General features: G+C 39.1%; 1 protein-coding gene across 1 annotated transcript; it reads left to right on the forward strand.

Moving 5' to 3' along the window:
• The first annotated feature begins 713 nt into the window (after window positions 1-713).
• LOC145341843 (ataxin-1-like) lies at window positions 714-24,577 on the forward strand. Its single transcript, XM_080186822.1, has 5 exons — window positions 714-865; window positions 13,494-13,595; window positions 13,722-13,795; window positions 15,590-17,467; window positions 17,776-24,577. Exons 4-5 carry the CDS (start codon window positions 15,695-15,697, stop codon window positions 18,277-18,279), a joined length of 2,277 nt encoding a protein of 758 aa, XP_080042948.1. The 5' UTR covers window positions 714-865; window positions 13,494-13,595; window positions 13,722-13,795; window positions 15,590-15,694; the 3' UTR covers window positions 18,280-24,577.
• Window positions 24,578-26,132: the final 1,555 nt, after the last annotated feature.

The following is a 26,132-nucleotide window of genomic DNA, read 5'->3' on the forward strand; positions in this document are numbered from 1 at the left end:
TGCCAAATTGGTCCTAGTGTCAGGGATTTAACAGGGTAAATGTGTGAGGTTGTGGGAATATCCCAGGTGGGATTGTGGTCAATGCAGACTTGTTGGGCCAAATGGCCTCCTTCTGCACTGTAAGGATGCTATGATTCCCGTTGAAATAATTAGAAGTAGATTGGGTATATTGGCCATGCTAAATTCTACTTCAGTATAACCGAAAGGCAGTGAAGTGTAGTGACCAGGGGATTTTCACAGTAACTTAATTGCAGTGTTATTGTAATCCTACTTATGACGAATGAATAAGCTTTAAACTTTAAGTATATCATTGTTTCAGCTGGAAGGGGAGCCATTGCCAGTAAGAAGGGGGAGGTAAAACTGCCCTTACATGGAAAGGTGCCACAGAGGAAGACAGTGATTGAGGAGTGGACCAGGATATCACAGAAGGAACCATCCCTTCAAATTGCCAATGTGCCACCTGCCATTTCTGCCACCTCCATAGCCTACAACCTGTTATATTATTTTGTAGTGCTGATAAAATATGATAAGCCCGAAACATTAACTGTGTTGCATTCTCTCCAGTACTGTCCCAGGTCTGTAACTGTCCACACTATTTCACCTCCCAGTTCAGGGTTGTGGCGACAACCTGCAATTTCCAGACAGTCCTCCCTGGCTGACAGTGGCGGTGTCTCTGGAGGACCCACAGTTCGGGCGCCTGGAGTGACGCCATCAGCATGCGCCATGGTGTTTGTCGCTGTAAAGTTTTTTTTCTCTGCTGTTGAGTTTCTTAATTTCCAGGTGAAAGGAAATCTAAGACTCGGTCACAGAGGGGGGAAAGTCCATGAATTCTCGGAGGCTGCTGGAATCAGGATGAGATTTGCAGGTAAAAAAAGAACAACGAGAAATGTGGTCTTCCAGCCTGTTTTGCTGAAGTTTAGAAACCTGTGGGAAGAATGCAGTTTCCTGCTGGGCCTGTCAATGGTGTAACTTTAATGCTGCATGTTTACTTAGGGTTAGGGAAATAGTAAATGGACATTCCTTCAAAACACTGAATGAAGACAGTGGTTAAGGGTTGTTTTTTTTTAAATGATACAAACAAAGCAATTAAAGGAGATCCGTACCATAATCTCCTGATGACTATGTGTGTAGAGACATTGGCTGGTGGAGTTTTGTGCTGTAAAAGCCAGGAAGGTTCCACATTTGATTTCTATCCTTCACTTTTGGTAAGGAAGATAGTAGGAATATTACTATTCGCTTCAGAACTACTGAAGGGACATTTAACCAGATCTGCTATGTGGCAGTTACATGTATGTTGCTGTCTTGTGAGGATTGAATTTGAGGGACAGCCCACCAAACATTCACAGTCTAGCCTTAACACATTGGCCATTTGTACCAGGGAGCTGCTGGAGTGAACTGTCCATCACAACTTTTGAGTCTTCAAAACGTTGGCATTTGTAGAGCAAGGAGTCCTATAGTTTTGAAGAGCGCAATGTGAATGGTTAAATTAGAGTAGGAAACTACACCATGAGTCCTGACTTCATCACAGTGAAGGTATAGAGAAGATAGGAAAAGGGTGTAGTGGAACACATTTGGGTCTCTGGGGAACAATAAAGTTCTGTAGCAATAGCTTCTCTTCTCTTGTTGCATCCCTCAGGGTCACCCTTCATTTTATCATCTATGTGCTGCCTGTTGGGGACATCATCTCACAACATGGGTTAGATTCTATACTTGCCAACAGCACCTGGAATCGCCTCTGTCAACCCCTTCATTGTGTCTGATTTGACAAATTGCTGGTCCAATATGCAATTAAATACTGGACAGACCAAAGCCATTACCTTCGGTACCTGCCACCAACTTCACACCTCTCACGGTCCACTTTGTGATCATTCACAACCTTAATGTTGTATTTGACCCTGAGATGAGCAGTTGTTCACATGTTTATTATCAAGACTGCCTATTTCCACCTCTATAACTTGGCCCATCTCTACCCCTGCTTCAGCTAATCTGCTGCTGAAATGCTCACCCATGCCTTTGTTACTATAAGATGTGACTGCTCCAATGCTCTCCTGGTCAAGCCTTCCATCTTCTATCCTCTGTAAACATGAGCTCAGGAAAAACTCTGCTTTTTAGTCCTCTTGCACACATCTGCTCACAGTACAACCCTTCTGTCATTTCTTCCCTCAGAAACTCTGAATGTATCCTGTCAGGAATGTATCCTGTTCTTGTTTAACTTGAATATCCTCTCTCATACTTTCCTTCCTTTGGTAATGCCATTAAATTGGACAAGGACCAGAACAATTGCAGTGGAAAAACAGAATTTGTAGCCAAGAACTTTTCAGATTTTAGTTTTTTCAAGTGTGAAGTGCTAGTACATTCTTGCAGATATTCTGTAGTATTTAAGGATTTGATGGGTTCTACTTTTTAAGCAGACTTTAGAAGTTGCTGAGAGGGCAAGTGTTAAGAGAAAGGAAACTGAACTCCTTGGAAGCAGTTTTAGCAATATAGGGAGTGTGGGACTTCCACTTTAGGGACAAAGTAACAGGAAGTTCAAGATGGCAATAGAAGAAAAAGAACTGATGGTGGAGCTGTCAAAGCTGAGAAGCAAAGACAGGAAGAAACTGCCCGTGAAGGACTGAAAGAAACTTGCTTTAAATTGCCATGTATAGGCACATTAAGGCGATAAAGAATTAATTCATTAATTGCATGGACAACCTCAGAATATGAATAATGAGAGCAGGAAATCTGAAGGAAGCTGAAGAAGGTGAAGTGGAACTACAGTGGGTAGGGTTGTATAATGAATGAAGGAAGTCATTAGTTAAAAAGATGGGATATAGAAGAAAGAGTGTTAGCAATCCCCAAGCTAAAGACAGAGTGGGAGGCAAGATCACCTATGGTGTGTATATAGCGACGTGAGAGGAATTAGACATGACGATATGAAGCTGTTGTGATAGTAGCCTACATAGAAATCCTGGACCCTATCAAAGGCCAAAACAAAGACAGAAAACTTACCAGAGATGTTTAAATCAGAATCCCAATTGTGAATATCATGGGACGCAAGATAATCAGTAGAATTACCATGCTGGAAGGCAGACTGTTGATAGGAATTAAGCCAGAGCTTCAATGAAAATCAATAATTGAAAAGTTAACAGCAGCTTCCATAAGTTTAGAAAGCACCGAAGTAAAAGTGTATAAACAGTCATTTGAAAGGCTTGAGATCACCTTTACTGATTTTGGGATATGAATGAATATAAGCACGTTCCCAAGGAGGAAGGAAAGTGGACAGGAATTATTGGCAGAATTATTTAATTGTGGATGACACACAGGTCAGCCTATCCTGTCCTAACTAGCATCCGTTTACATTTATTTTCATCATTGCTCACAGAGTAGTGGTCAGCACTGGAAGCCAGGTTGATAATTCTGTCCCTGAGAGGCCAATACTAATACCATCAATTCACCAAAGATCCTTGGATAGCACCTTCCAAACCTACGACCACTTCCATCTAGAAGGACATGGGAACGCCACCACCTGCAAGTTCCCCTCCAAACCATTCACCATCCTGACTTGGAAATGTATCGCTGTTCCTTTGCAGTCACTAGGTCAAAATCCTGGAATTCCCTCTGTAACGGCATTGTGGTCAACCTACAGCACATGGACTGCAGCGATTCAAGAAGGCAGCTTATCATCACCTTCTCAAGGACAACTAGGGATGGGCAATAAATGCTGGCCAGCCAGCGATGTCTGTGTCCCACAAATGAATAAAAATAAATAAATCACTGCACCGTGGCTTAAGTTGGTTCTAGACTGATTGTGCTGGTTTAATACCATCATATGTGCAGGTCTCCCAATTAAACTATAAATTGTATAACTTATTAAAAAAAACTACCTGTGACTGTACTGGTGACTTCTGAAGGGCACTTAGGGATGGGCAATATATGTATGCCTTTTTAGTGATGCTCACATCTCATTAATTAATATAAACATGTTTGTTTTGTCTTGCTGCCTTTGCTATTGTTTATATGCAAATAGGCTGAACAAACTGCAGACAGGCATTCTCACCCAACAGTAACATGACCTTAATTCTTAGGCACAGCCAGACACAATAGGGTGTAGATATAAATAGATACTTCCAAGGCAGTTTTTGTCTTTGAATTGTTGATGTCTGGTCATCCCTTATACTTCTCATTTCTGGGAAATTTTGTGAGTACAAGGATGACGCTCAGCCAAACAAACTGCCACATCTTGGTCTCCACACAGTGCGGAGCAGGAGTAGCACATCCATAGTATAATGTGGATGCACCTTTACCCATATATCATTTTGAATATTCGTTTTGCAGGAGGGAAAGCTACGTGGGTGGAGGAAATGAACAGATGGTTTGAATGCAGCCCATCTGAAATAGCAAAAGTGTGCTGTCTACAAACTGCACAGGCTTCTCCAGCAAATATGGTTTGGACAGGATCAACCCCCAGTTCCTGGTGGTTGTGGGTCCAAAGAGCAAAATTTGTTATGGTCCACCACACATTGGGCTCTGAAGAAGGGTCATCCAGACTCAAAACTTAGGCTCTATTCTCTGTCCACAGATGCTGTCAGACCTGCTGAAATTTTCCAGCATTTTCTGTTTTTTTGTTGCTGCTAAGCTTGTTTTGTAGAGTCATAAGTATGCCAAAAGTAGTGGAGGGTGGGAATCATACTTAGCAGAAGGAATGGTCTTTTGGAATCGGAGTTGTTATAATTTCATGTCACAACAAGCTTTACCTTACAGTACTTGAGTACTTGATTCATTCTTGATTTGTTGGGTATACATGTGAGAACGAGTGAGAGAGAAAGCCAGCATGAGGAATTTTGATCTGATTTATTATTGTCACATATATTAGTATACAGTGAAAAGTATTGTTTCTTATGTGCTACACAGACAAAACATACTGTTCATAGAATATATAGGAGAGAAGGAAAGGTGAGGTGCAGAGTGTAGTGTTACAGTCAAAGCTAGAGGTAGAGAAAGATCAACTTAATATAAGACAAGTGCATTCAAAAGTCTGATGGCAGCAAGGAAGAAGCTGCCCTTGAGTCAGCTGATGCATGATCTCAGACTTTCGTATCTTTTCCCGATGGAAGAGAGTATGTCCAGGGTGCGAGAGGTCCTTGATTATGCTGGCTGCTTTTTCGAGGCAGTGGGAAGTGTAGACAGAGTCAATGGATGGGGGGCTGTTTTGCGTGATGGACTGGGCTGCACTCACAACCTTTAGTGGTTTCTTGCGGTCTTGGTCAGAGCAGGAGCCATACCACGCTGTGACACCTCTGAATGGGATGTTTTCTATGGTGCATCTGTAAAAATTGGTCCGAATCGATCATTTTCATGAAGTTGAACTTTGGGTAGAAGTTCTGCCTTTTATGTACCATTTAGAAAAGTTCTGCACAGACAGAATGCCTGGCCTATCTGCTACCTCCTGTTTTTCACCCACGTCAGTATTGTATTTGGCAACAGGAAATTCAAACTAAAATATACCAGCTCTTATTACTTGTATCCATTTCACAACATCCTTTGTTAATTGCTAATGAAGGTGTTGATCTACACTTTTACGTATTGTCAGTTTAAACTCAAATTTTATCCATGCAGATTTTATTTACTGAGAAATGTTCACAGTATTTCCTGCTAAACTTTTTTTGGAAGTAGACAGAAAATTGACTGTCACCTTGTCTGGCCAGTCTTCCTCCATAGCCTTGAAAGCTGTTTGTCAGAGAGAAACATTGTTGCCAGCTTTGGCTCCTGACTCAGAAAGTCATGGATTCAACTCCATCGCAGAGACTTGAACGCATGATCTCGACTGACACTTCATTGCAGTACAGTGGGAGTGCTGCACTGTTGGAGCTGCTGCTTTTCAGATGAGACATCAAACCAGTTAAATTGTCTCATCATTTCTCTCACTGATGTTTGGGTGATTTTGGAATGTGTGAATTGACTGTCTCATTTATATTCATGACAGCAGTGCATATATTGTAAAGCATTTTGGGGTGTGCGGTGTATGTGAAAGGCAGTATATAAGTGCAAGTTCTTTCTTTTGATTTTAAATATCAGTTAAATGGTAAAAGTGGAGTCCATTAGATTATTTGATAGTTGCACACTTAACCACAAAATCCTTGCATTTAGATTGCATTAAAGTCTTTTTTGTTTTTGTCGTTGATTCTAAAAAGAATGTAAGTTACTGTAAATTTATTTTTGTCTCCTTTGAGCTGCATTATGAATGGGTTGCCAGCATTACGTTTTGGCTTTGAGGTTAGATGTTGCATGATACAGTTAACAAAGTAGATTGTGTCTCGGCAAGAGCAGATCCGGTGATTCTTAGCCTATTTTTGTGAATACAGTTTATACGTGATTTGATTTGGTTCTAGATGAGGTTAGTGCTGGAAGATTCAAATTGGTTTAAACTGGTGTTTATTATATGAATAAATAACAAAATTTATTGGTGTCAAATTTTGGATTCAGCTGCAAATTATATTTTGTAAATTAAATTGTTTGGTCTTCTCTTTGTTTCATTTCATTAAACCTTGGTATTTTTGAAGGTTAAGTGCAGGTTACTTGCAGAGCACGTTGACCATTAGTCAGCTAATTTTAGGTAATGTTTTTCAGCACCATAATCCATTTACTCTGAAAATGTTCATTAAATCAGGAGCAAAACTGTTAGAAGTAGGTAACTTTAGGAGAAGATCCGAATAATACTTCAAATTATGATACTTCCTTCAAGGAATAAAATTATAATCTGGAGATGATCCCTTTTAAATATTAAAGCTGAAGATTTGTATTCCCAATATCCTACCTTTGTATCAGGGATTCTTCACTGATAGCCCTGAATATTTAGTACATGTAGTCTAATCACAATTTATTCTGTTTCATTTGAATTATACTGAGTTGCAGCAGGACTGTAGCTGTTAGAAATATCTTATCAATTAGCTGTTGGTTCTAGAGGTGGAGTAGTCATTTTTGGAAAAGCTATGTTATGTCTGCCCTCCATGAAAATATGAGTACAGAACACATCTGAGTTATGTAGACCTGAAAAATCCTAGTTGTAATCCCTGATCTTTTTTGTGAAGCTCCATAGTTAATTGGGGGCCAGGGGTGGGGAAGAAAACAAAATACATTTCTTCTATGTCAGCCCATAATTTTGCAACATTATAGGGTGGCACGGTGGTTAGAACTGCTGTCTCACAACCCACCAGGGACCTGAGTTTGATTCCCAGCTTGGGTCAGTGTCTGTGTGCAGTGGAGTTTGCACATTCTTCCCGTGTCTGTGTGGGTTTCCTCTGGGTGCTCCGGTTTCCTCCCACAGTCTGAAAGATGTGCTTTGACCTGAATAGGTGCCGGAGTGTGGCGACTGGGTGAATTTCACAATAACTTCATTGCAGTGTTAATGTAAGCTTTGCTTGTGAGTAATAAATAAATTTTACATTAAAGACTGTGATAAACATATCCCCTGTTTAAAGCCCACTCTAAGAGCTCGTTGCTCCTCTTTCCCAATCCCCCTCATTCCCTACTGCTCACAGTCTCTTCGTGCTCCCTCCAGCTTACTGCTCCGCTCGCTGCTTCCCTCTCCCAAGTCTTTTTATCCCTCCTGCTCACCACTTCTCCTGACCCCCAGGCTCCCACTTGCGAACGAACGGGATAGCTAGCCAGAGAGATCAAGAGGGTTGGTGGAGAGAAGCAACGAGCGGGAGGAGTTAAAAGAAGCAAGTGGAGAGGGGGCTGCTTAGTAAGAAGCAGCAAGCGGGAGACAGGAAATGACACATGGGAGGTGAGTAGTAAGTTAGTAAGAGGATTTTTGGGCCAATTATATTTGGGTAACCAATAGGTTTTAATGTCAACATTACAAGTAGGAAAAGTAATCCACCCTTAATACGTGTTTTCTTATGGGACCTTGCAAAGGTCGAAAGATTGGACAGAATATAAGGAACAGCAAAGGATGGCTAAAAGGTTAAGGAGGAGGGAACAAAACAGAGAATAAGAGAAAGCTAGCTAGAAACATTCTGCACTCTTGCATTTTCTTCTCTATGAACGGTATGCTTTGTCTGTATAGCACACAAGAAGTAATACTTTTCATTGTATATTAATACATGTGACAATAATAAATCAAATCAAAAAACAAAGTAAGAGTTTCTATAAATATTTAAAAATGAAACAAGTTAGCAAATTGAGCATTGGTCCTTTAGAAAGTGAGTCTGGGGAATTGATAATGGAAAACAAGGAAATGGCAGAATAATTGAACAAGTATTTTGCATTAGTCTTCAGTATAGAGGATACAAGTAACATCCCAGAAGCAACTATAAACCAGAAAATGGAAGGGAGGGAGAAACTCAGGAAAATTACAATCACCAGGGGAATAAGTGGTACTGAGCAAATTGTTGGAGCTGCAGGCTGACAAGTACCCAGATCCCAATGGATTTCATCCAGGATCTTAAAAGAAGTATGATGCATTGGTTTTAATTTTCCAAAACTCTCTTTATACTATGAAGGTCCCATTAGATTGGAAGATAGCAAATGTAACTCCATTATTCAGAAGAGAGGGGAACAGAAAGCAGCAAACTACAGGCTAGTTAGCTTAACATCTTTCATAGGGAAATGTTAGAAGCTATTATTAAAGAGGTTATAGCAGGACATTTGGATAAGTTTGAGGACCAAGTCAACATGGTTTTGTGAAAGGGAAATCATGTTTAACCAACTTATTAGAGTTCTTTGAGAAAATAACATGGGTTGTGGATAAAGGGGATCCAGTGGATGTGCTGTACTTCAGTTTCCAGAAGACACTTGATAAAGTGCCACATCAAAGGCTATTGTGGAAAGTAAAAGCTCCTGGTGAAGGGATAACATATTAATATGGATAGAGGATTGGCTGGCTAACAGAAAGTAGAGAGTAGGCATAAATGGGTCTTTTTCATGTTGGCAAGATATAATGAGTGGTATGCCACAGGGATCAGTACAGGGACCTCAACTGTTTATAATTTATATAAATGACTTGAATGAAGGGACCAAACATATGATTGCTAAATTTGCTGATGACACAAAGATAAGTAGGGAAGTAAATTGTGACAAGGACATAAGGAAGCTATAAAAATGCGTAGATGGGTTAAATGAATGGGCAAAGATTTGGCAAACGGGGTGTAAAGTGAGAAAATATGAAATTGTCCATTTGACATGAAGAATGAAAGAGAAACATCTTATCCAAATGGAGAAAAACTGCATGCTTCTGGGATGCAAAGGGATCTAGGTGTCCTTAGTGCTTGAATCACAAAAGGCTACTGTGCAGGTACACTAAGTAATTAGGAAAGCTAAGAAAACATTTATTGCAAAGGGAATTGAATATAAAAGTAGGGAGGTTATGCTGCAGTTATAGTGTGGCCACATCTGGAGTATTATGTACAGTATTGGTCACCTAACATAAGGAAGGATGTAAGTGTGTTGGAAGCAGTTCAAAGAGGGTTTACCAGATTAATACCTGGAATGGTTGGGTTGTCTTATGAGGAAAGGTTGGACAGGCTAGGCATGTATCCATTGGAGTTTAAAAGAGTAAGAGGCAACTTGATTGAAACATACAAGATCCTGAGGGGTCTTGACAGGTTCAATGCGGAATGTTTCCTTTTATAGCAGAATTTAGATTTTGGGGTCACTGTTTAAAAATAAATGGTTGCTCATTTAAAATGGAGACCCGGCAAAATTTATTCTCTGGAGGCTGCAAGTCTTTGGAACTCCTGAAAACGTGATGGAAGCAGAACCTTTGAATATTTTTAAGGCAGAGGTGGATATATTCTTGGTAAGCGAAGCATTCTAGGTTATCGGAATAGACAGGATGTAGATTTAAGAGTACTGTCAATTCAGACCTGGTCTCATTAAATAGTGGAGCAGGCACGAGGACCTAATCCTGCTCCATGTTTGTATAATTTTCTTCTAATACACTTTTGTTTAGCATTCCACCTTTTCAGGAATAAATTAGGAGTGATGAAGATAGCTATATTAGTGAATGTTTTCTTGACATAAATCAACTTGAATCTTTTCAAAGTTGAAAAACAATAAAGGGATAGAAATTTAAAATTTTGATTGTGTGTATAAATTGTTCAAACAGAATAATCAGGCTGATTACATTGCATTGTTGTATAAGAGTGTAGGATAGAAATAGTGCATTTGTGATGGTTACAAATCTCTGGTCTACACCAGATACTCTGTAGAATTTAGTTTTGTTGTTACTTGTGTAAGCAAATTCCATTTCCTCTGCAATCTGAACAATACCTTTGCCTCCCATTATCTATGACAGTGTGACTGGGAATTGAAATAATATGAACACTTGTTGTGTATACTGAGTTCAAGAACTCATATCTTTCAAAGGGAGGTGAGACGACGCCAGTCACAAGCTAGTGGTCCGATTTATTTTAGATATAGTACCCACCCAGTGGGATATGTTTTAGTCTAATTCAACTATTTCATATCATTATTTATAACATTAAAAAAATTAGCTCTCAAGGTGGGCAAAGTTTCACTTTACAACTTAGCAATTGGAGAACTATGCAGTGCTAACTGTAGAACAGAACTCTCTGCCTCTCTGGTGGTGGTATCAAACTGCAACTGCCAGAGAAACATGGCAGAGCAAATCTGACTGATCAACCTCCCCATTTTTCTGTGACGAGGATTAGTTTCCTGAGCTGCAAATCAAACCTCCCCATCTCTTCCACCTTTATTGCAGAAGCCATGGTAACACATTGTCCAGTCAGTTGGAAAGTTTACTGTGCTCAATAAATAGAAATTCGCTATCATGGTGCAAACGTCTCTAAAATGTACTAATAAAACCCCTCTTCCCAAACTGATATAGAATGCAAGAAACACCCTTCTATTGCCCAGTTTGTCTGCACTCGGCTAATGAGTCTATTCAGCATTCCCAGATAGAAAATGAGCCCCTTTGGATTGAATTTAACTTGACAACAATATCACAAAAACTAACCCCAAAATTCTTTCCCACCAAATAGACAAAAATCTGAGAACTTGACAATCATGGTGTATGTTGTAGGCAGAATAAAGAGTGGGGCAAGTTGTTCAGTTAATTGTTTTGCATAATTTGGCGGATATCGATCAGACACATGCTGAGTTTTTGTAATATCATTGACTTGGTCATTTTCTGCATCTGTGATTTGGATAATCTTGAAACACAAGATGCTTCACTACATCAGTTTGAAGTTTTTTTTCCCATTTTTCAGATACATTTTTTTCTTATCATCTCCTGGCACATTGACTCTGTCTTTGGATACAGTTCCAACAGTGTAGGTCACCCTCTGATATTTTACCCGAGATGTGTTAACACTTAGGACGCAGACCCTTTTGTCAAAAAAAAGTCTAATTTGAAAATATTATCCCATCTGTTCTCTTCCTGAGACGCTGACAGACCAACTATGAATTTGATAACTAAATAAGTCAGTTTCTTTTGGCACCTTTCGGTACTTTAATTCTAATCAAAAAAGCCAATTCAAATTAAGTCCGATCATGGTCCCCACATGAGGGCAAACAAGATCCAAGCTGACAAGACGTTGCACCCCATCTTGGGTTCGATTAAACAAGATCCAAGCTGACAGGATGAGACATTCCACCCATTTCCGGGCTTGATCTAACGCTTCATCTTAATCAAAAGGCCCAGGTGGCTTTGAAAAATTGCATCAGGTAAAGTCTCGATTTAACCTCATTAGCTCCCTGATCCCTAACTCTACTGTAGCTTAGGCAAACCACTATTGCAGGTGTCAGCACACCCCAAGCGCAATGAATAAACCTCATCTCCTGCCTGATCATAGTTTCACCCCTGCCAGGTCAGTTTTTAGAGAAATGTAATTGTACATATTTTAGCCTTGGAGGGAGTGCAGAGGAGGTTTACTAGGCTGATGCCGGAGTTGAGGGGGTTGAGCTATGAGGAGAGGCTGAATAGATTAGGCTTGTACTCGTTAGAGTTTAGAAGAATGAGGGGAGATCTCATTGAGACGTATAGGATGATGAATGGGATGGATAGGATAGAGGTGGAGAGACTCTTCCCGCTCAGAAAGGATAGTAGGACTAGGGGGCATAGCCTCAAGATAAAGGGGGGGCGGTTTAGAACGGAGTTGAGGAGGAACTTCTTCACTCAAAGGGTGGTGAATCTCTGGAATTCTCTGCCCGTTGAAGTGGTGGAGGCTGCCTTGCTAAATATTTTTAAGACGTGGGTTGATGGGTTTTTGATGAGAGAGGGGATTAAGGGTTATGGGAAGAGGGCGGGAATGTGGAACTGAGCCACAACAGATCAGCCATGATCTTATTGAATGGCGGGGCAGGCTCGAAGGGCTGGTTGGCCTGCTCCTGCTCCTATTTCTTATGTTCTTATGTTACATATACTGTGACATTTGCCGGATTTCTAGCAATCACGGCCCACAATTTAATCTCTCAGCATTCGTGGTTTGGGATGTGAGTCACCTTGTTCCCTAAATTGACTATGGTGATTTGGCTCTTGCTAAGTCACACTTTGGTCTGGCACTTCTCCTCACACACCACATCACTGCCACCAGCTGCTGTCAGTACCCCACAAGGTCTCATTTAAAAGCCTCATCCTGTACTGCTCACCCAGATATGACACCAAGGTATCTTCACTGCTTATCTCCCTCAGCTTCTGCACTGTGCAACTTCTCATTCTGATTGATTTCAATCTTCATCTGAATTCATCATGCTCTCTCTCTTTTCTGACTTCACTGCATTCTTATCCTGTCTTCATCTCATCCTCCATGTATGCTTCCCAACTCCTATTCACAGCCTCTGTTCACAATTTAACACGCTCCTGGATGGCTTCCCACTCACTACCCTCTGTAGACTTGAAGTCCTCCAAAACTCTGCTGCCCATGTCCTAAGTTCCATTCATCCATCACTTCCATGTTCCCTGACTTACATTGGCTCAAAGTTAAGCAAAGTCTCAAATGTAATATTCTCATCCTTGTTTTTAAATCCTCCATTGCCTCACTTCTCCCTGCTCTATAATTTTCTCCCTCTAAGATATCTGCGATTCTCTAATTCTGACCTCTTGAGCGTCCCTCATATTGATTGCTTCACCAGTAGTTGCTATCCCTTTAGCTGTCAGATGTTAAAATGTTCCTTACACCCTGTCTCTTTAACCAAATTTTGGCTGCCTACCTTAATATTGCCTTCCATTATGTGGTGTCCAATTTGCCTTAAATGCCTTGGGGCATTTTATTACATTAAAGGCAGTATGTAAATACAGATTGATGTACATGGTACTATGCCACCACAAACACAACTGTGGCTATCATTACTTCATTTAAGTATTGTTTAGTTTAATATGTTATAAGGTTTGAAAACAGCAATTCTAGAATTGCACTGCTAGCCATTTTTCACAATGCGAGTGAAAATTTCTCAGATCCATTATACTTTGCTGAAATCTTACTGACAATACATATTTTGTTACACCATACAGTGACTAAAAATATTTCATTTTTCCTTTTCATTTTTAGGATCAAGTTAGAAGTTGCCTTGCTGGGTATTACTTGAGCTGATGATGAAATGATTGACATTATGTTAGTTAATGATAAGCTATGGAAGGTGTAAAGTGTGAGGTAAGCCATCCTCTTATTTAGTAGAAAAGTGAATATGAAATTTAAGATGAAACTTGAAAATTGTGTTCCTTATTGTTTACATGAAGACTGAATTATTTGCGCTTAATCTTCCTTGTGCCCATCAAGGTGAAAGATGTCAATTCTCAGAAAAACAGCACTTTTCCATTTTGGGCACTCTGTGTCAACAGAAACACTCCCAGGTAAGGTTAGAACAGTTTAGATACTGTGTGTGATCATTGGACATTTCTGAAGTTTCTGGCTCATATTATTCCCAATTGTTATATGGGAGCATAAAGGATGCCACTCCACAGCTGTTTCTTTGGAGGCATTTGGTAATGACAGCCATGACTTGACAGTTCCCTGCAGTGCAGATAGGTAAAATATTCTCATTCTAAATACTGTAAGCTGGATCAAGTCATATTAAAAAATTGCTTTAGTTACACATTACTACATAAAGGAATGGTTCTCTTGTTGGGAAACTGCAAGTTGGCTATGCTGCTGGAATAGTAAGCCAAAAGCCTTGACTAATGACCCAAAGACAAGTTCAAATCCCACCACAGCAGCTTGCGAATTCATTAATTTACTGAATCTGGGATAAAAGGATAATATCACTACTGATGATTGTCCATCCACCAGATTGTCATGAACCCCTCTGGTTCACTAATGCTCTGTAGGGTAGAAAATCCACTATCCATACTGCCCTATGTGACTCCAGACTCACAACAATATGGTTGATTCTTAACTGCCCTCTGAAATGGCCTAGTGAGCCACTCAATTGGCACGGTGGTTCGTGACCATCGCCAAACTAGGATGAGCAACACCCATATCCTGTGAAGGAATTAAAAAATAATAATTCTGCCACTGTACTTCTCAAGCTTACTGGCACTTTAATCTTTAACATGTGTGCAATGTCAAAGTTCTGCCTTTTCTTACCTGATGCAGTTACAGCATGCAAGCACAGTTGGTAAATTCTTCCCAGCTTTGACAACCAGTGGACAGCCAAGCCCTGACATTGCATGCATGTTGCTATTTAAAGTTGAAGAGAGCCCGAGAAAAATAGTGACAGACTGAAAGAGCTAGAATGGTATTTTGTGTTATTGGAGACCTGGAATTTCAATATGCACATTGTTTTCCACACTTAAGTCTCTGCCTCTGCAAAACATGCCATATGTATAAAATTCGTTACGATATGCACTATAACATGTCCAATCCAGAATGCTTGATTCCAGTCATTTCTGAATTTTGGTATTTTCTGGAATATAGAATGGCTTTAGAATACCTAACTACAAGTGTTTGATCTGCGACAAAAATCCAAAAAAAAATCAAATGATATCAGGACGAAGATTAAAGGACTGCTGATGCTGGTGATTCAAAACCTAAACAGAAAATAAAAACACATGGCAGATCAGTCAATGTCAGTGTACTGAAAAGCTAGGTTAACATTTTGGGCGTACCACCAACTTCAGGTCGAAAAATGAAGAATTGAATGAGCATTTTATAAAGCTGGATTAAGAAGGGGGGGGAAAATCAGCAGATACACTACTCACTAAATGTTTCATATATCAAGGGATCATAAAGTACAAATTTTTTCAGCCAGAGAGTGGTGAATCTGTGGAACTCTTTGCCACTGAAGGCTGCAGAGGTCAGGTCATTGCATGTCTTGAAGAGAGAGGTAGGTTCTTGATTAATAGCTACAAAGGTGGAAAGATGTGAAAAATTCTCAAACAAAATAGTGAAAACTTGGAGACAATGGGGAAAATGGAGAATAGTCTGGAAATGTAGGAAGTCTGTCTGTAAGTGTGACCTGATGATCTGTGAGTTGCTGTGATAAGTCATTTTTTTGTTACTTGACAATGACACCTATGACCCTGCTGAACAACAATAAGAATTAATATTTTGTTAATAAAAGCATTGATTATGAGAATTTTGCAGTATAAAAGCAATTTGTTTATACTTTTAGTGTCACTATTTTCTGTTCTCCTCTGACTGATTAGGATCCTGTCAGCAGGCGGTTTGAGGAAAGTTCTAGAATATCTTTATTCTCCTGCTGACATTCCTCAGTGATACTAATAGGAAAAACAACGCTCCTGGAGTACAATATGAAACCTGCTTATGAACGAAACCAAGAATGCCTACCACCAAAGAAAAGAGAATTACTGCAGAACAGTACCGGAGGTGAGGATGTTGTAAAAAATAACACACTGCCAACCAGTGTTCCTGCTGCAAGCGATGCTGATTGGTCCCGAAGTGCTGTTGAAGAGAGCCAAACAACACTGAGATATGGAACCCGAGCTGATAATGGTGAAAACTCACCAGGAGTCGCAGTAGATCAATATGGCATGATGTACAAATTGGCTGTACCTTCTGCAAACTATTCACTAAGTGCTCAACATTCATTGGTGAACATGGGACATCTCTCACCAGCATACAACATCGCATCTCCACTTCTTCAGCATCATGGGGTTCCATATACACCCGTGCATTACACCCAGCTACCCCACACTTCATTGCAGTTTGTAGGAGCTCCATATCCAGTACCATATGTCTCTCATGGGATTCTGTCAAATCCATTGATTTCCTCTGCAGTGGGCATCCCTGCCTCTCATCTTTCCCAACTTGTCTCCTATCCTTCCATGATGGCTGAGGCTGGCACTCCTCCTCCACGGGCAGCATCTCCTGCACAAACCTATAACAAAGCCACGGGTTCTCCCGTACACACTTTAACTCCACAAGGACCTCTGCCTCACCTAAGTACGGCAGATCTTTCACAAGGCATGAGCCATGGTAGGATTCCACTCCATTTCCAACCTTCACTGTTAACACCATCATTTGCAACGTTTGCTACAGCAGTGCCAAATCCAGATATTTGTCATGAAAGTAGATATAGCATTCAGGTGGCAAAAGACAAAGAAGCTGCTGAAACTATACTGGAAGTCTCTGCAAATCGAGGTGAAGGAGCTTCAGACCATCAGAACTTTGAAAGGCGATCTCGACACGAGAGATTTATAGAGCTTCAGGCACCCCATTATGTTGGCAACAGAAAGGAAGCTCAGCCCTCTGCCTCATCGATGGAGAACCAAAGAGGCAGTCCCCATTTTTCTGCTCACCGCGAACTGAGAAATGAGGCCATCTCTCCAGCACAGAGGAGTACACCAGATACAGACCTAGAAGTCCAACAAGTAGTTGGGAGTTTGGGTACTCAAGGGTCTCAGGGTTCCGTGGTTGTTAGAAAAGAAGTCTTAAGTAGCATAAAAGTTTCACAGAATTCATTCAAAAGCCAAGAGCAATTAAGACACCTGTCTCAAAACATTCCAGGTAAAAACATTGCAGAATTGTGTTCCAGTGGAGAATTACCACAGTCTGCCTACCTGCCTGCTCAACAGCAAGCTACCACAGGACTCAAAAGGCAATCATTAGATGACCAACGTGGACATTTGCATAAAGCAATGATATTAGCCAATGGGCAGCCAGTATTAATGTCTGTCGATGCTCCTGTTCTTGAAGGTGCATTGGTTAATAATGTTGCTGCAGCTACAGAATCCATCGTTCAAAGTCAATCTGAAGGGCAAACAAGGGCTTGTGCAGTGGTTCCACTTCCAACATCACAATCCACGGGATCACTCCTTCAGCCCGTCCTGGTCCAGCAGTCCCCACCTGCTCATATTCCTTCACACTTTATGAAAGGTGCCATCATCCAGTTAGCAAATGGGGAACTGAAACGTGTAGAAGATCTGCAAGCACAGGACTTTGTGCATAGTGCAGAGATTAGTGCTGGATTGAAGATTGACTCCAGTATGGTGATTGACATTGTTGAAAGCCAGCGTCCCGGATACGTCACCCTCCATTTCTCCGTAGGAGAGCCTCAAACAAAGGTGAGTCTGCAATTACAATTACAAATAATCTTCTTAAAGCAAAAACTGTTGGTCAAAAAACAGATACCAAGTTACTTGAACTAATATGGCTGACAGATTTATACAGGGAGCCTATGGAATTGTGATACAATGGAGTTTAGGCCTTTTTTGAGTTAAAACTCTTGGAAAGTTGAGCCAGTGCAGGAAGTGTTTGGAACAGCAAAGATTTTATTTGATTGATTAACATCAGAAATTAAATTGCTTTTTTTCTGATTAATGTAAATGTGTTAATTTGGGATTGAGGCCTTGTGATTTTTCTCCTGTTATAGGTGAGTGTAGAGGTCACGCCAGAGCATCCATTCTTTGTATTTGGTCAGGGTTGGTCTTCTTGTAACCCAGACCGCACTGCACACATCTTTGGACTTTCATGTCAAAAACTCACGATCGGTAATGTCTGCGTCTCACTCGGTGTCCAATCTTCCGGCAGGAGCTCTACCCAGCCAGCATTCTGTCCAATCAATACTATTTCAGTTCACGATTCAAGGACCACGGGAACATCAGAAGTTGTTTTAGCTCCTCCAGAAGTCTCAATCCATGTCAGTAGAAACTCGGAGGTTAGAAACCATTCAAAAGAGCCAGTCATGCAGTATTTGCATAGAGACCCTGAAAGCACAAGCATTCCCAGCCACCCAAATTTTCAACATCGTTGGTCCGCCCCAGTTTTCCAAAGAGATGGCTTTCAATCAGAGGAAGCAAAAAATTCCTCCCGGCCTTCCTTCATACCACAAGAAGTAAAACTTTCAATCGAGGGACGTTCAAATGCTGGGAAATAACTGCATGAACTCCGGCGGAGAATAAATCAAGATAATTTCACACCTACAATGAAAGCCTTTTGTCAGTTACAGTAATGCATTGAAATGTACTTTTGAAAAATTTCACAAAACATTTGTAATATAGAGGAGATTAAATCTGCCATTGGCTTAATGACAAATGGGACATGTGTGACAGGATAGGTTTTTCTGAAATAAATTAGGGAGGTTTTAACAGTACGAAGCCAATATTTTTTGAAGAATTGTGTGTCGTGATATTGCAAATATTTCCAACTTCAGAAGTAATCTAGTAATTTTTGCATTTTGTTCCCTGCAATGCTCATTTTACCTGGGGCTGGTGATTTTGGCATGAAAAAATGAAAATATTGGAAATCTTGAGGCTCCTACTGTAAAATTATACAGATTTTTAAAAATGTATTAAACATTGCAAATTCACTATTAGTTAGTCTTTTACTCCATTTTCATCAAATCAATTTTTAAATTAAGCTAAAAGTAATATTGATACATTATCACTTAATATGTTATCAAAGTGAGCCGTTTATTTAGTATACAGGGGGCTTTATTTGGCAAAGCACAAAATGCAGTTCTGTTATTTTATGTGTATAAATTGCAAAAACGGTGATTGAAAAGGGCCCTATAGTTTGCTGTTTGGTAACATTTAGATTGAAAAGTATGCAGGTTCTCGGAAAATATTTTGTACAGGGTCATTGATGTGCAGGTAGTCGTAACTACTATAAGTTGATCACCTCAATCTTCATGAAAATGGAATTGAGAACATTAATCTCTTCCAGTGATAGCACCAATTTTGCAATTAGATGGGACTTATTGGTTTTAAGTCCAGAAAGACCCATTCAAATTCTCCATAGTGAACTATGTATGCCCTGGGCACTAAATGATTGAAAGATTTGCCACGCATGGTCCAATTTCTCATTAACGTCCAATGGACGGATCCTAATTCTCGCAAAGGAGTAAATTGACCTATGTAAGCTGGATTTAACACATGGTCAAATGATATATTGATTTCCTTATCCTTGGTTTAAAGTTTAAGATATTTAAAATAATGTAAATGTTTATGATACAATAAGCATAATCAAAAGGATCAGAAAATTGTCCTTTTTACGCTTCAAGAACATTGTTTTGTAACCTTCAAAGAGGATCAAGTAATTTTCTGAGATACCAGTGTTTTACAGTGTTTTGTGTGTTTTTGTACTAAATTAATTGGATTAGCAGAGTCGCTAAAAAAGTTTATGTACCCTGGTGTAATAGTAAGTGAATTGGGACACCCTATGCTGAGTTATTCTGCTGTGTGGTGTTACTGATGCTTGAAATTACCCGCATTTATGTCTGCTGGCTGTAGAGGCGTCACCTTAAGATTGTCCTGTGGTGGTGAACAAGAACTTCTGAATCAGAACACTTCCAAAGGGCACAAACCTAAATTGGACCTACCTTTTAAGTGGCTTCATTTTCTTTGCACTTTTTTTTACTTTTACAAGATTCCATTTAATATTTCGAATCTACTTGAGGTGCAACAGTGGTTTAATTAATTGCATTAAACAGAATTGGGAAAGCAAGCTTCAGTTAAAGCTGCATGTGAAAAGGGAAGAACAATTTGATGCTTCTGTACTAATGGCAGTTCGTGCGTGGTCATACGTGCTGCCAAGGGGACGGCACAGTAGTTAGCACTGCTGGCTCACAGTGCCAGGGACCCGGGTTCAATTCCTGACTTGGGTCAATGTCTGTGTGGAGGCTGCACATTCTCTCTGTGTCTGCATGGGTTTCCTCCGGGTGCTCCAGTTTCCTCCCACAGTCTGAAAGTTAGGTGCGTTGGCATGCTAAATTCTCCTTCAGCGTACCCAAACATGCGTTGGAGTGTGGCAACTAGGGAATTTTCACAGTAACTTCATTGCAGTGTTAATGTAAGCCTACTTGTGACACTAATAAATAAACTTTAAAATATAGTTGATGTAATTGCTTTAACCATTTGACTGATTGACTTATATAGATAGATAATGAGGTTTGATGCACAAAGTATTATTTAAACTTGTACAGAAGTATGTTCCTGGTATACTGCTCCCCTCACAATATGGTGCTCAAGTTCTGTGCATGTATCTCTTTTCAAAAAAATATTTAATTTTTGATCTTTGAGGCTTACTTCCCCATTTTTTATTTTGGGATAATTCCTCTGAATTGGGTGGTTGAAATCCTCTTGCAGTGGACCTGTTTTCTCAGATGTGGTAGAGACATATTTTAGTTACAGTTCTCTTGGTTTTGCCACTGCTGTTCAAAGGTTTTCATGAAAGCAAAGTAGAAAGTTGGATTAGGTCAAATTTGGGGAAAAATTATAACCTTAAGGTGATTGATAAAGAGAAAACTAAGCAAAGGGGAAGAATAACAGAGATTTTGGGGTATATTTCTGGGAATAGTTGGTGCACCGCTAGGAAATGTGATTTTATTCCATTGGTGATTGGGGACCCCAGTGCCATATGACTATTATACTTAAAGGTGATGTGGAAAGATTATTAAGATTAGAACTAGTGCTAAAGTACTTTTTTTAAAGAAATACCTTTGTATGTGTTATATTTTATATTAAACATTTTGTCACTTAGCACTTTTAAATGATTGCAGTGCTGATGCCATGAGTGTTATTCCATACAAGTTAATTAACTTGACTTCCCAATATACTTTCTGATGTTGCTGTTTGTACCTATTTTCTTTTGGATGTCATTTATATGCACTTTGACAGCTTAAACTGAAGCTTTCGTCTCCCAAAACCTTAACTTAAAGAAACCCAAGTAACATCAGTTTATCTGCAATTACCAAAAGAAAAAAATACCATCTTTTCATAATGTAATATGCAATTACTGATACAGATTTAAAATATAATATTGAGAAATCTATGCACGACATGCCTCATGTTCAGTCGATTAAGTGTAGTTCTTTTATTCATTTTGTGAAATTAAGTGGTATGTTTGATCAGTAGCAAATGTGTCTAATTACTGGAGGAAAGGAGTTACAAAGCTTCATGCACATGGCTGTGAAAACATCAACTTTTGCACATCTTAGTGGATATACCAGAGGTGAGTCTTGTGTTTTTAAATTAACTGTTGCATCCCCAGTAATCTGACAGTGATTCTCTGCTCTCCACCACCCCCATCCATATATCTTGGGTTAAAAACATAACCCAAAACCATGAGTGTTTTAGCAAAAGTAAACACAAATTCATAGGCATTTTTTAAATCCAAGGCTCGGCATATTTAGTAGAGCATTGCTAATACCTAGGATTGAGGCAAGTTTTATCATCACAGAATGAAGGTCCACTGTCAACTGTGGTACTTGGAATCACTCTTGTGAAAGTTTATCCTTAGTATTGTCACTGGAAGTAAATGACTGCCCAGTTCATGCAGTATTTATATCCTAAACCACATTTACAGTTTATATGGAATTGCACTTGCTGAGAACTGACATGGAGAGGACGTAAAAGGGATCTATAGAGGTCAGGAATTATGCCAAAGTTCAAAGGTCTAAGTAGGCTGTTATGGGTCTTGTAAGGTTAAAACGTTTTACTTGTGTGAAATAGCACTGCGTGCAAAAGTACAAAACTGAGCTGTAGCCAAATCCCACAATAAAAATTCCCTTATCTCTGGCCTAGAAATTGCATCTCTTATTATCCTTACTTGCAGTAAAAGCAGCTTTACTATATTTTCTTTAAGAAACTGTATTAGCCTTTACTGATTTACAATATTAATTGTTAAAACCAATTCTAGTTTGACTGCAGATTGCAGAATAAAATTCCATATCAATTTAGTTCCATTATGTTCACTTGATACTATATTTTGTAATTTTTTTGAGAATTCTTACCGTCTAGATTTTTACTAAATATTTTGAGCCTCATCCAAGGAGATGCATTCTAAACAAGACGTAAGGGGATTTTAATTTGTTTTGCAACGTGTTGCCTGGGGTGATACAGTTTTTGTGCAGGATTATCTACTGTCTCTTTCTTCTACATTGGTAAGAACTTTTGAAGAGATGTACATAAAATTCTTTTATACTAGAACATTTTCAAATTCACAAAAGTGCAGATTGAAACAGTAATGTCAAGTATTACCTGCTAATAACTATCTGTTAGTGGCATAATATATTTTAACGTTACTTTAACAAATGTTAGTATTATATATTTGTGCTATAGGAAGTTTTTATGCATGAAAGTTTCCTTTCAGACTACTTGATCAGGAGAAAATCCAATTTGGACACATAAGTTGGAAGCCTAGTTACTGTATTTCCTCTGTTTGTGTCTCTGTCAGCATGGGTCAGTATTTACATTTAATGGTAACAACCCTTCTGAAGCACCAACCTTAGCTGAATTTCGATTTGTGTTTTCTGACATTTATAATGAATTCTTTGTAGCTTAAAAATATGTACATTATGTATATCTGTACAACAAGAAAGTTTATTGTGCTAAAGGTAAGATTTTTAAAACTAGACATCTGTTTGCTATTACATCTTGCCAAGGTATTTTTAATCCGCAAAACAGAATATAAAGTTAACACTAATTACTATCTTATTTGTTTTGAAATTTCTTAGAAGGGATGCTGACAGGTTTTAATTTGTATGCATTTTAACTAGTCTGTGCAGGTCAACAGAAAGGTGACTGTATTTAAATCATACAAAACTAAAATATTGGCTTAAAACATATCTTAATGTTAGTCAACATATGCACAATATAAAATTAAAGACAAGGAAAATAAGGTGCAGCAGATGGCTACTGTTTCAACAATCTATAGAGTTGGCACTAGTGGATTTATTGCCATTTTAAATTAGTGCAATTTTTCATGGCTGGTTTTCAGGAATGTGATTGACTAAGACAACGTGCATTGCTGGACAGTAGACCATTTCTTATAATGGGAGAGGAAGAAAAACATATTTCCAACTTACTTCAAAACTTGGGCTTTTGTAATTGACCAATAGCCATAACAAATAGTTTTCCATCCTGGAAAACAAGTTTGGCTATAGCCCAGGACAAGGTGGCTAAAGTTCCTTGTTGCGGTTGGCAGTTAACTCTTTGAGTACTGAATCCCATTTGCAGCTTTTAAGATTTGCACATTTTTGATTCTATAAAATTTGCAGTGATTATTCATTTTTTTAACACTGTAGAGTTTGTAATTATGTTCACACTATTCTTGGAATAAGTTATTTTCTTTTAAATTCCTCTATTTAATGCGCCAAAGCATTTGTTAATTGAAATAAAAATAAAAAATGCTAGAAATACTTAACAAGTCGGGCTTCTTCTGTTTCTCTCTCCATAGATGCTGTCTGGCCTGCAAAGTATTTCCAGCATTTTTTTTTATTTCAGATTTCCAGCATCCACAGCATTTTGCTTTTGCATTAAGTAATTTAAACCCCTTGGCATAAACTGTGGCAGACATGGATTCACTAACCTGTCAGTTCAAATTGTTCTCTACATTTAGTGAATTCAAATGCTCCCTCTCTCTTTGTAGGATTTGATCAGTACAGTATCAAAATTGGTATAATTGACATTTCATGTAGTCATTTATAAATAGGTATACTGAGACATTCCTCCTTTTTATTGTGTTTTGACTATTATAGGAATTGTTTTCGTATGCATTAACTTACAGTTGCTAGATGGGGAATGTGGTACAAATGCAGGACCCTCATGTAAATTTTATTAATTTTAATTAGATGTTTCACAAACATTTGCCATTTTATGAGTTGCACATATCACCATACAATCGTTCAAGCCCATTCCAAAGTCTAAAAATGATTTTTTTTTTGTTGGCTTAATTTAAATCTATACTTAAATTATCCTGCTTGTAAAGTATGTTTTCCGAAAGCGAAATTTACGAACATGCAGTTATTTTCTTACACTGGCATATAAACAAAAAGATTACAGGCATTTGATGTGAGCTTTATCTGTAGAAATACTTATGGAGAAACTCTGCATAAGCCAACAAAAAAAGGCTTCAATTTCAGTCTCAGGATTGCTTTACTGCTTTAGCTAAGTGGGTATTGGTCACCTTCCGAGTGTTAGAATCACTGCATTCCTACCAGAATCCTTAAAAGCATTAATCTATATCTTGTGTTTTTGTAACCATTTTTTCTAAAAAAAATTAAAAGTTTTAGATTTGTATATTTGTATTTTTGTGGCCTTTTATGCTGTTTAATGTTAATTTTGTGTACTGCGAAAGAAAATGTATTTTTATTGTCAAGCCTAACTTCTTATGTATGATTGCATTAATTTGTTGGTATGTAAACACTGCATAATATAAACTCTACATTTTACTTTTCTCTTGGTAATTATTGAATGGGTTCATTAACTGCACACAGTTATTGCTCATAGTATTAATCCCCTGTATAATCCATCAAATCTAATTTTGTTTTTCTGTTATGATCATTGGTTACATTGTGGGTGAGCCAGTTTTCTTTATTTGTTTTTCTTTCCAGTTGGTTATTTTCTAACTTAACCCACCATGTTGTACAAATTTTTTCTGCCAATTTTTATGTGCTAAGAAATTTCTTTAAGGAGAAAGGTAATCTCTCACCAATCGCACCACAAGCTCCAAATATAAATTTTATCACAGAATGCGTTGAAGTTATGAATTTTTTTCTCAATGTGCCTTCAATAGAGTAAAGATATTCCAGGGGTACATAGAATCCGTACAGTGCAGAAGGAGGCCATTCAGCTCATTGAATCTGCACCAATTCTCCAATCCAGAGCATCCCACCCAAGCTCTATCCCCATAACCCCAAGTATTTACTAGTGGTCAATCCATCTAGCTTGCACATCTTTGGACTGTGGGAGGAAACTGGAGCACCCGGAGGAAACCCACACAGACACAGGGAGAACGTGCAAATTCCACAGTCAATCACCCAAGGCTAGAATCGAACCTGGGTCCCCAGCACTGTCAAGCAGCAGTGCTAACCACTGTGCCACTCTGCTGCCCCCCCATTAATTGGAGTTCACATCTCCCAACAAGTGAACACAAACTTTATTTCAGTACCACTGTAGCATAGTGAATAGTGAGGGAAAGGAGGCAAATCTTATTGCAGGTATGTAGAGAGAAGTCATTTTCACAATAGTGAGTCTCTTAGTTATTCGTGTGGAGGACAAACAAACCCTGTTGTGAGTGGGGAAGTCGAGGTGGAGAGAGAAAAAACATAACATTTAGCGGGATACATGAGTTGGGATGTGGAAAGGATTTGTTTGAGAGAAGGGTCCACTGCTGAGCAGGGCTGGGGGACATCTGTTGTGAGGGCATGCTCTTCCGCCTGTGCGGAAGAAATGATTGCTGTTGGGGCTTATTCTCCCATTTGCTAACATTGTGGGAGATTTGCAAATTTGTAGTAAAGGTGTGAGGAACCAGGAATTGCATGAGAGTAAAAATCTTGAATGAGCAACAGTCAGTATTGAGCTTCAGAATCCTTTGTGGCAGTTTAACCCCAAGTGTGGGCGGATGTGGGTAGAATGGAGTGTGAAATGTACAAAATCTTTAACGCTAAGCCAACTCGCTCTTGAATCCATCCACTTCTTCGTTTAATGAAGTTATGACAGTGGGAGGGATGCTGGACAACCTACTCACTCCCAGGAGGTTCCTTTAAACATTTTATTGAGGGTGGGTGCCCTTTGATTTTTCAAGTTTAATCCTGGGCAAATGGCTTTCCAACTGGCAGTTAAAGGAAGCTGAAGATTGCTAGATGGAGGAGGTAGGTGCAATCATAGCACTACTTTCCAGTCTGGGGGGAAAAGCAGGAGTGCTACACGCAGCAATCCCCAAGCAAATTTGTTTCCACTGCATGTGATCAGACTCCCTCCAACTGTCCATCTACCTTGGATATATCCA

This window comes from Carcharhinus amblyrhynchos, chromosome 4 (genome assembly GCF_965287045.1).
Source record: "Carcharhinus amblyrhynchos chromosome 4, sCarAmb.v2.hapA, whole genome shotgun sequence".
NCBI lineage: Eukaryota > Metazoa > Chordata > Chondrichthyes > Carcharhiniformes > Carcharhinidae > Carcharhinus > Carcharhinus amblyrhynchos.

What these genes read in the sequence shown, in the direction of transcription:
- LOC145341843 (XM_080186822.1), top strand. Translation starts at nt 15,695, where the DNA reads ATGAAACCTGCTTATGAACGAAACCAAGAATGCCTACCACCAAAGAAA. An exon ending in TAGGAGAGCCTCAAACAAAG is followed by an intron (nt 17,468 to 17,775) that starts GTGAGTCTGCAA and finishes CTCCTGTTATAG; the next exon opens with GTGAGTGTAGAGGTCACGCC.